This window comes from Lathyrus oleraceus, chromosome 6 (assembly GCF_024323335.1).
Source record: "Lathyrus oleraceus cultivar Zhongwan6 chromosome 6, CAAS_Psat_ZW6_1.0, whole genome shotgun sequence".
NCBI classification, from domain to species: domain Eukaryota; kingdom Viridiplantae; phylum Streptophyta; class Magnoliopsida; order Fabales; family Fabaceae; genus Lathyrus; species Lathyrus oleraceus.
Window position 1 is genome coordinate 461,708,061 of NC_066584.1, and position 10,702 is coordinate 461,718,762.

At 39.6% G+C, this 10,702-nt stretch overlaps 1 protein-coding gene across 1 annotated transcript; it reads right to left on the reverse strand.

The window, feature by feature from the left end:
* Positions 1–244: 244 nt before the first annotated feature.
* Positions 245–709, reverse strand: LOC127096244 (uncharacterized). The gene has a single exon (XM_051034836.1). The coding sequence runs from the start codon at positions 707–709 to the stop codon at positions 245–247; it is 465 nt and encodes a 154-aa protein (XP_050890793.1).
* Positions 710–10,702: the final 9,993 nt, after the last annotated feature.

Here is a 10,702-nt window from a genome sequence, read left to right on the forward strand (position 1 = left end):
ATGAAGTCGTTGTGGACTTGTTCAGAGAGGCCTTTCAGCTTGAAGGCTTCAGAGGTCATCCAACTTATCACTCTGTTCCAGTGGAACCTTATAGTAGAGGGATCATCACTGATACCAGAGTTGATGGTCAGAGACTTGACCTTCTCAACTGAAGACTCTGTAAAAATCTTGATTGCTTCTTCAAGGGTAGGAAGGGTAGTTTCTTGTTTAGTGGCAGAGGCTGGGGAGGGTGAGATGAGGGCATTTAGATTAAGTGTGAGAGTTGTTGGGTCAGCGGAAGTGATGGGTGGTGGTATGTCAAAGTGGGTTGGTTCAAATGGTTGTGGTTCAAAGTGGGTTGGTCAGATGGTTGTGGTTCAGAGTGGGTTGGTTCAGATGGTTGTGGTTCAGAGTGGGTTGGTTCAGATGGTTGTGGTTCAGATTGGGTTGGTTCAGATGGTTGTGGTTCAGATGTGGTTGGATTTGGATGTTCCGAAGGTGGGGAAGTGACTTCAGGTTCAGGTTCAAGACGTGATGGATTTTGAGAGGCTAGAGCACAGGATTGGAGCTGAGCCAGATTGGGGGATGGAGGGTCAGATGGTTCAGTATCAGAGGAGAGTTCGTAGTAAGGTAGAGATTGAGGAGATGGTGATGATGATGGTGAGGTGGTTTCATTTAGCATTTCTGCTCTTGAAACAGGTAATGTTGTGGTGGCGAGGTTGAATTTCATAGATGGTGGGTTAGAAGATCTAGTGGTTGAGAGAGGAGTTTCGGCAGAGGTGTATATGGGGGTTGTTTGGGGAAGAGAAGAAGCAATTGGTTTAATTTTGATAGAGGGAGGGAGAGATACAAACTTACTTGGAGAGCTAACCAAAGGAACTGGGGGTCTTTATCCAGAGGATTCACCCAACTTAGCTTTCTTCGCCTTCTTGGACTTCTCAGAGGGCTCTCACACCCTCTTCATGAAGTTTGGTGGATGCTCAAGTAGCCAGTCCACTGAGAATTCAGAGATATCCCCCCTTGCTTGGCAAGGTGATCGTTGTGATTCGCAAGTGCACGAATAACGTCAAAGTAATATAAAAGAATATCGATCCCATAGAGACCAATCGTCAATCTATCGAATACTATCGTTATGGTGTTTATCTAAGGCGGTATAAAAGAGATATTTGGTTTGAAAAATACCGGTAAATAATAAATGCAGGTAAAGACAGGTTGAATGTAATTCACGTCAGTTAAGTGATGTTTCGATTGTTTAAATAGAACTACTTATGAGCCAATATTTTCTACTCTTGAAAAGAATCCATTTAATAAGAACTGTCGCTTTCGTGTATTCAGAACCGAGTTTACCCTTAAATTAAGGCCTTTTATTGTCACTTATAAAAGGTGCGCAGAACGCTAAAGTAGTAAACCTATTTTTAAGAAATGAGACTCGTTAACTTAGTTGAAAAGTGATTTTGATTTGGAAAGTTTACCCAAGGAGTTTACTTATTTTAAACCTATCAACATGTCCGAAAACAGTTTCAAAAATAGGTTTTCCTTAAAGTGATAAAGATTCCTAGTTACTATGCCAGGGTGCTTTCGCACTGCTCGAATAATTAAAACTAACCAAGTTTGTTTTAGAAAACTCAAGTTAAAACTCAAAACAACCTTTAAAGTATTTCTACAGATTTCAATATGTGAAACATTACTTTAACCGCGATCCTTACATTCTAACCTTTAAAAGATTTAGCCAAACATGGTAGCACAAACGAACATAACGGTGTTAATCATGATGAAAAGTTTGTTTTAGAATGCGAGGCGTAAAGAGCGAGTAAAGTGCGTAAAATAAATAAAGTAAAGCGAGTGCGGGAAAATAAATAAAGTAAAGCGAGTGCGGAAAATAAATAAAGTAAAGCGAGTGTGGAAAATAAATAAAGTAAAAGCGATGCGGGAAATAAATAAAGTAAAAGCAATGTGGGAAATAAATAAAGTAAAAGCGATGCGGGAAATAAATAAAGTAAAAGCAATGCGGGAAATAAATAAATAAAGCGATAAATAAGAACCTTCTCCAAACGGAAGCTTCGATTCTGATACAAAAATAAACCTCCGACTCCTGAAGCTAAAGACGACAGCGACTAGAAGTGACCCAACTCAATCTCACAAAGATGCGATAACCCCCCGATGTGACGGATTATCACTATTACAAATGATAACTATATGCTTAGTGTTGTAAAACTAAGTTGGATGATAGAAAATGAAATGAAATGAGCTATTTATAGAGATTCTCAGTAGTTTGTAAAGACCATGGTGCCCTCCAACTTCCCCTTAATGGGCTTTAGTGGGAACGTGATTTCCAAAGGTGGCGCCTGCCATCCCTTCATGGCGCCCGCCATGTGTGTAAATTGGGTGGATCATGGGAACGTGGCGGTTACCTCCTAGTTGAGGGCTGGTGACTCATGGCTTCCCCTATAGCGGCCGCAATGTGCAACGCCATGTGTGTAATTTCGCCGAAAAACCCTAATTTTAGGTCTTTTTGCTTCGTTTCTTCCAAAAGTGCCCGAAAGTGCTAAATATCTGAAAACAAGAGAAAATAAGGCATAATACAAAATAAAACGATAATAAAGTCCTAATAAACATGTGAAATCTGAGTCAAAAACACGGTGTAATTCGGTGTGATCAAATTCTCCCACACTTAAACCTTTGCTTGTCCTCAAGCAAAACTCTTTATAGTTTATGCAAGAAAATCAGTATCAATCTAGAGTTAATTCAAGGCAAAAAGACTTATTAGTTCATTAAAGGAATGTGTTGATAGGTACTAACGAATCGAATTAAGGGTATTGTAGTGACACTACCCGCAATTGCGGTCGAGGCTTCATTCCTATACAAGTCAATCCACATCACCCCACCATACCTTAGCCTTCTTTTTGTTTTCCTAAAGTCCTTTTCATTCAAGTGCAATCACATTAAGCCTGTTATCTGTACATACTCATAGTAAAGTGACCGATTAGTGATTATGATCTTAAGCATGGGGCTCTCGTACACAAGTTGGTGTAGCCCTTTTATTTAACCTAATTTGCAGTCGTGGGGGATTTGATTGTAACCCACCCTACCAAGTTCAGCACCAGATACCTCTGAACCAACCAGCAAATAGGCTTATTAGTTTTCTAAGCATGGGGCTCTGGTACATAAGTTGGTGTAACCCCTTTATTCAACCCAATTTGCAGTTGTAGGGGATTGGATCGTGATCCACCCTACCAAGTTCAGCACCAGATACCTCTGAACCAACAAACAAATAGGCTTATTATTTATTTATTTTAATTTTTTTATTTTTCTCCTGCATGTCCCGCATATGTTTTTATTTTGCTGGGTTAAGTGACTGTGTGAGAGTCACCTAGCCCGGATTTTCATGCGGTTTGAGGATAAAGCAGGGATTTTTGTGATCATTCACTTATTTTCATCGGTCCCCTACGTAGAGCATGCTTAAGCCGGAGCTGGCTGCTAGGATAAACTACTTAAGGACCTATTTTGGAACAAAAACTGGGGCTACATCATATGGGGTATCGGGATTGACTCTTATAATCATGAAGCCTAAGGTGTTAAGATAATACCGATTTTTGAAAAAGTTTTCCCAAGTCTTTTACATCCTATTATAAACCTGTTATGTAGCCTGAATGTTCAAGATGTACTGTTTTCTTGGCTAAAACTTTTTTGGTAAGGTTAAAGAAATTGGGGAAATAAGGATACACTTACACAGATGACTCGTCAGACACATGTTATTTTATTGAAAGAGAAAAAAAACAAGCAACTAAAATAAACAAAACATACTAAAAGTAAAGGAAAGCGATAAAAAGCAATAAAAGTAAAGGAAAGCAATAAAGATAAGGGAAAGATGTTGCTCGTTAATGATCGCAAGCAAAGACTCAAGGGGTGTGTATAGGTATCCACGAATGCTTTTTTTTTTTGAATTTAAGCTTGATAAAATAAAATGAAACGAAATAAAATAAAATAAAACAAAATAAAGTAAAATAAAATTAAATAAAGCAAAACAAAAAAAACAAAATACAATAGTAAAGTAGAACAAAATAAAATAATGGACATAAAAAAACATACTAATTAATATAATACATACATACATACATATATATATATATATATATATATATATATATATATATATATATATATATATATATATATATATATATATATATATATATATATATATATATATATATATATATATATATATATATATATATATATATACACATATATATATATATATATACACATATATATATATATATATATATACATATACATATATATATATATATACATATATATATATATATATACATATATATATATATATATATATATATATATATATATATATATATATATATATATATATATATATATATGAAGAGTCAATAGTAATTCACGAGTCCATAGATCTTAGGAAATAAAGCAAGCATAATGTCATAGGAAACGATAAAAATAGGCATGACTAATAAGTACGGAAAAGTAGGGAAATTCAAACGGTATTTCTCGGTCCATGATGGCATCAACGCTCGGGATATAGTGGATTTTCCTCGACTTCGTAGCCTCGAAGCTCTGTGATATGACGTCGGAGATCGACGATCTTATCATGCAGCATATCAGTCTCGGTGTCGTGTGAGGCAACTGCTACCTCGACCTGCAGGGCAACATCAGCAAGCTCTTGGCGAAGCTCGGCTATCTCCATGCGAAGTTTAACCAATTCGGACTGCATGCTTGGAGTCTGGAGATTAGGATTGTTGGTACGGACTTTAATTCTGATCGGTGCAATCTTCGGTGCATCTACTGTCTCTCCTTGCCCCTCTATGGCGTAGACCCAGTTGGTCAGATCAATAACACAAGTCATCTGAGGGTCAGGTAAAGTGAAGTAGTGTATGGTTTCACCCTCAATTAACATCCTGTATTGATCCGGATGGAAAGAGGATCTCCTCATCAGACCACGGTCCAGACAAAAATCAACATCCATCAAGGTGTAGCTGCAATAAGGTGTCAGGTGAGAAAGTCTCATATCGAGTCCCAGGGCTGAGGCTATGTGAGTCACAGTGTTTCTGACATGTATGGGGCTCGCAGTAGAGCGAGCATTAAGATGCAGGCTCTCGATCAAGAAGGCTCCACAGTCTACCGGGCGTGACTGAGTAGTATAGTACATGAAGAAGATCTCTTCAGCACTCACATGCGCATCAGGGTAACTCTTCCCCAGGAAGGTGTGGGCAATGATCATCTGGAATTATCGGAAAGCGGGGTTGTGAATTTTGTTGGAGATCTGGGTTGAAGGGTTGGGACTACCTCCACATGTGATATCGCTCCAAAACTTCTCGACGTCTCGGCTCAGAAAATAGCTCATGGGGAGCTCGGACAAAGCATCATAGGCAGTCTGGAAACCAAGCAAGTCGCCGAAACGCTTGTGGTTGAAGGTATATTCTACCCCAAATAATCTGAAGTTAATGTATCCTTCATCACTGGCGTGACCGACATAAGGCTCGTAGACAAGCGAGCTCAGGAACTCCAAAGTCAGGTTCCTGTAAGTCACGTGCATAGCATCTGTATATTCATCCCACTGTAACTGATTGCATAAGTGCCTGGCACTAGGCTCAATTCCTAACGCCTCCATGCAGCTCGAGTCGGGATATCTAGTAGGCAGCATCGGGCGTTGTGAAAGCATGGTGTAGCGCTGCTCTTGAACTGGGTCACGGAATATTACTGGCATAATGTCAATATTCTCCATTCCTGAAAAGTTAGATTAGAAACAGAGGACACCTGAAATCACAAATATTATGACTGTTAGTCTCCACATAGATATACATATATAAAATAAAAAATAAATATAAATTGAAAGTAATAAAAGTAAAGGAAAAGAGGTCATGGGTTGCCTCCCATGCAGCGCTTGTTTAACGTCGTTAGCTTGACGATTCGAACTTTATATGTTAGAGGTAGGAATTGGAGGGTCGGTCAGAGTCTGGTCATGACATTCTGTGGGTATGTCACCTCCTTGGTATTGCTTCAATCTTTGTCCATTTACCACGAATGGATTACAGGAGTTGTTTTGGATTTCAACTACTCCGGATTTCAGGATTTTGGACACCTCAAAGGGGCTTGTCCATCTCGAACGCAGCTTACCTGGAAAAAGACGTAATCTCGAATTGAAGAGAAGAACATAGTCTCCTATATTAAATTTCTTTTTCACGATCCTCTTGTCGTGCCAAGCTTTGGTTCTCTCCTTGTATATAACGACATTCTTGTAAGCATTCTGGCGAAGTTCCTCCAATTTGTGAATATCAAGGATTCGCTTCTTGCCAGATGCTAGGTAATCCAATTTTAGGGTCTTGATGGCCCAATATGCCTTGTGCTTGAGTTCAAAAGGCAAGTGGCATGACTTCCCATAGACCAACTGGTACGGTGTAGTTCCAATGGGGGTCTTGTAAGCAGTTCTGTAAGCCCACAATGCTTCTGCTAGCTTTCCAGACCAATCTTTTCTAGATATAGATACAGTTTTCTCCAAGATCTGCTTAATCTCTCTGTTGGATACTTCCACTTGACCATTAGTCTGGGGGTGATATGGTGTTGTTACTCTGTGTTTCACTCAATATTTCCTTAGGAGCTTGTTAAATATTCTGGATATAAAATGCGATCCACCATCGCTTATAACAAGTCGTGGAACTCCAAATCTAGGAAAGATATTGTTCTTGAACATCTTGATGACTACTCTTGTGTCGTTGGTGGGTGCGGCTATAGCTTCTATCCACTTGGACACATAGTCAACTACTACCAAAATGTACTTGTTTCCCAATGAAGATGGAAAAGGTCCCATGAAATCTATACCCCAAACGTCAAATAGTTCTACTTCTTGGATGTTCTTTAAAGGCATTTCATCACGTCTTGAGATGTTTCCAGCACGCTGGCACCAGTCACATCGGACAATATAAGCATGGGCATCACGCCATAATGTCGGCCAATAAATACCGGCTTGGAGGATCTTAGCGTATGTCTTGGATGTGCTTGAATGTCCATCATAGGGTGAAGAATGACAATGCTCTATGATGTTTCTGACTTCTTCTTCTGGGACGCAACGTCGAAATATGTTATCAGTTCCTCTTTTGAAAAGGAGTGGTTCGTCCCAATAGAAGTATCTTATATCTTTAAAGAACTTCTTCTTCTGTTGATAGTTGAGGTCAGGTGGTATGATATCAGCGGCTAGATAGTTCACGAAATCAGCGTACCATGGTACTTTGCTAATTTCTGAAATCGTCCCAAGGTTGTCTCTGTTAGGTTCAAGGGGAGTAGTATCTATCTTAGCTACTAGTCTGTCATAGGTGAAGTCATCATTTACAGGTAAATGATCTGGCTTTAAATGATCTAACCTGGAAAGATGGTAAGCAACTACGTTTTTTGTTCCTTTTTTGTCTCTAATGTCTAAATCGAATTCTTGTAGCAAAAGGATCCACCTGAGTAATCTAGGTTTTGCATCCTTTTTTCTTAGAAGGTAACGGATAGCTGCATGGTTTGTATAGACTATAATCTTAGATCCTACAAGATAAGACCTAAATTTATCGATTGCGAAAACTATAGCTAGGAGTTCCTTCTCTGTTGTTGTATAATTTAATTGAGCGGCATCTAGGGTTCTACTAGCGTAATATATTACGTGTAGTTTCTTATCTTTTCTTTGCCCTAAAACAGCTCCTATAGCGAAATCGCTAGCATCACACATTATTTCGAAGGGTTTAGTCCAATCTGGGGTTTGTAGAATGGGTGCTGAGATTAACGCTTGTTTTAACTGGTTAAAGGCTTTGATGCATTTCTCATCGAAAATAAATTTGATGTCTTTCATCAGAAGGTCGGTCAAGGGTTTTGTTATTTTAGAGAAGTCTTTTATAAAGCGTCGGTAGAAACCGGCGTGTCCAAGGAAACTACAGACTTCTCTAACTGTCTTAGGAGGGTTAAGGTTTCTATAACTTCTATTTATGATTTATCGACCTCAATGCCTTTTTCAGATATTATGTGTCTTAATACTATGCCTTCTTTGACCATAAAGTGGCATTTCTCCCAGTTTAACACTAGGTTGACTTCTACGCATCTCTCTAGGATCTTCTCAAGGTTAATAAGGTAATCTTCAAAGTCTAATCCACACACCGAGAAGTCGTCCATGAATACTTCCATGATTCCGTTGAGATAATCTGCGAAGATTGACATCATACAACGTTGGAAAGTAGCTGGCGTATTACAGAGTCCAAACGACATTCGTCTGTAAGCAAACATTTCGTAGGGACAGGTAAAGGTTGTTTTCTCTTGATCCTCGGGGTGAATGGGCATTTGGAGAAATCCAGAATATCCATCAAGATAACAAAAGTAAGAGTGTCTGGCAAGACGCTCCAGCATTTGATCTATGAATGGAAGGGGGGAATGGTCTTTCCTAGTTGCCTTATTGAGCTTCCTATAATCTATGCACAAGTGCCATCCGCCTTCTATGCGTTTAGCGACATGCTCTCCTTTTTCGTTCTGCACAACCGTGATGCCTCCTTTCTTGGGCACCACATGTACAAGACTTACCCACTTACTATCAGAGATCTAATAGATTATACCAGCTTCCAGTAGTTTAAGGACTTCCTTCTTTACTACCTCACTCATCACATGGTTTATTCTTCTCTGATGTTCTCTGGAAGGTTTTGAATCCCCCTCTAGTGAGATCCGATGCATACACACGGATGGGCTAATATCTTTTAAATCAGAGATGTTGTACCCTAAGGCAGAGGGGTATTTTCTTAAAATGTTCAAGAGTCGATTCGTCTCGTCTTAGTTTAAGGTGGCACTAACTATTACTGGGCGGTTCATTTCTTCATCCATGAACTCATATCTTAAGTTCTTGGGTAGTTACTTAAGTTCTTGGGCTGGTTTTTGAGAATTAGGTGAAGGGTCTAGAGTAAGATCCAGACATTCGTTATTGTGAGGTTCTGTTTCCTCTAACTCGTCATCCTTTTCATTCAGGTTTGAAAATGGTTCGATCTTGGGTTCTCCCTGATCAAATTCTCTTACGCACTCATCTATGATATCGATCGCATAACATGCGTCTCCTAGAATTGGTGCCATCAGGAATTTCGAAAGCATGAACTCGATCTTTTCATCCCCTACTTCGAAGGTTAATTTCCCTCTTTTGACATCTATTATAGCTCCGGCTGTTGATAAGAATGGTCTACCTAGAAGGATAGGGATATCTTCATCTTCTTTTATATCCATGACCACAAAGTCTGTTGGAATATAAAGTTGACCGATCCTAACTAGGATGTCTTCTAAAATGCCTACGGGATACTTAACAGACCTATCGACTAATTGAAGGGACATCTTAGTTGGTTACAATTCCCCTAGGTTTAACCTTTTACATACAGCTAAGGGCATTACACTTACACTAGCGCCTAAGTCTAGGAAAGCTTTGTCGATAACATGGTTTCCTATAATGCAAGGTATAGAAAAACTGCCAGGGTCTTTCTCCTTCTTAGCAAGTTTATCCTCAGAAATAAAGTTGCATTCCAAGGGTTTTGGATCGTCGAGCCTACGCTTGTTAGTTAAGATGTCTTTGAGAAATTTGGCGTAAGACGGGATTTGGGTAATAACTTTGGTGAAAGGAATCTCTACATGAAGCTTTTCTATCACTTTTATAAATTTTTGATATTGGTTGTTGACTTTGGTTTGTCTAAGTCTTTGTGGATATGGGATTGGTGGTTTGTACGGGGGTGGTGGTTTGTAAGTTTTATCCTTGGCTTCACCTTCTTGGTTGGTTTGTTTCTCGGATTCCTCAGGTTCCTCTTCTTGGATGTTAGAAGTTTTAGACTCGCTCATTGCTGGGTTCTGAGGCCCTTCGTAAGTGGTCCCACTTCGTAACGAGATAGCGTTAGCTTGCCCTCGAGGGTTTGGTTGAGGTTGTCCAGGAAATTGGCCTCTAGGGGTAGTTTGTGGGGCTTGGTTTTGTGCTACCTGTGAGATCTGGGTTCCAAGCATCTTGTTGTGAGTGATTATCTGATCAACCTTGGTTCCTAATTGCGTTATAAGTTTGTTTACGTGAATATTTTGGTTTAGGAATTCTTTATTTTGCTGAGTCTGGCCCGATATAAAGCTTTCCATGATCTTCTCAAGGTTATACTTCTGGGGCACAACTTGCATAGGTTGATTTGGTTTTTGGGCTTGATAACCTTGCGGTCTCTGAGGTGCATTATTTTGGATAGGGTTCTGGTTTCTATAAGAGAGATTTGGATGATTCTTTCATCCAGGGTTGTAAGTGTTTGAAAACGGGTTACCTTGGGCGTAATTCACTTGGTCGGTATTTAGTTCGTTCAAAAGGTTACACTCTGCCGATTCGTGTCCTTTAGATCCACAGAGCTCGCACTCTGTGTGGACTACAGCTACGGTGTTAGTGTTTGTAGACATATGTTCGATCCTAAGGGCTAAAGCGTCCATTTTCGCCTGCATCACGTCTAGAGAGCTTACCTCATGTATTCCACCTTGGGTCTCCTTTTTCTCTATTGATGCCCGTTCAGTTCCCCATTGATAATGGTTTTGGGCCATATTCTCAATTAGGTCACAAGCTTCTGGATAAGGTTTGTTCATCAGCGCGCCACCTGCGGCAGCGTCGATGCTCATCTTGGTGTTATAATGGAGTCCATTGTAAAAGGTGTGAACAATCAGCCATTGTTCT

Bases quoted from the DNA above. Each gene is read 5' to 3' on its own strand.
- LOC127096244 (XM_051034836.1), bottom strand. From the start codon at position 709: ATGAAATTCAACCTCGCCACCACAACATTACCTGTTTCAAGAGCAGAA.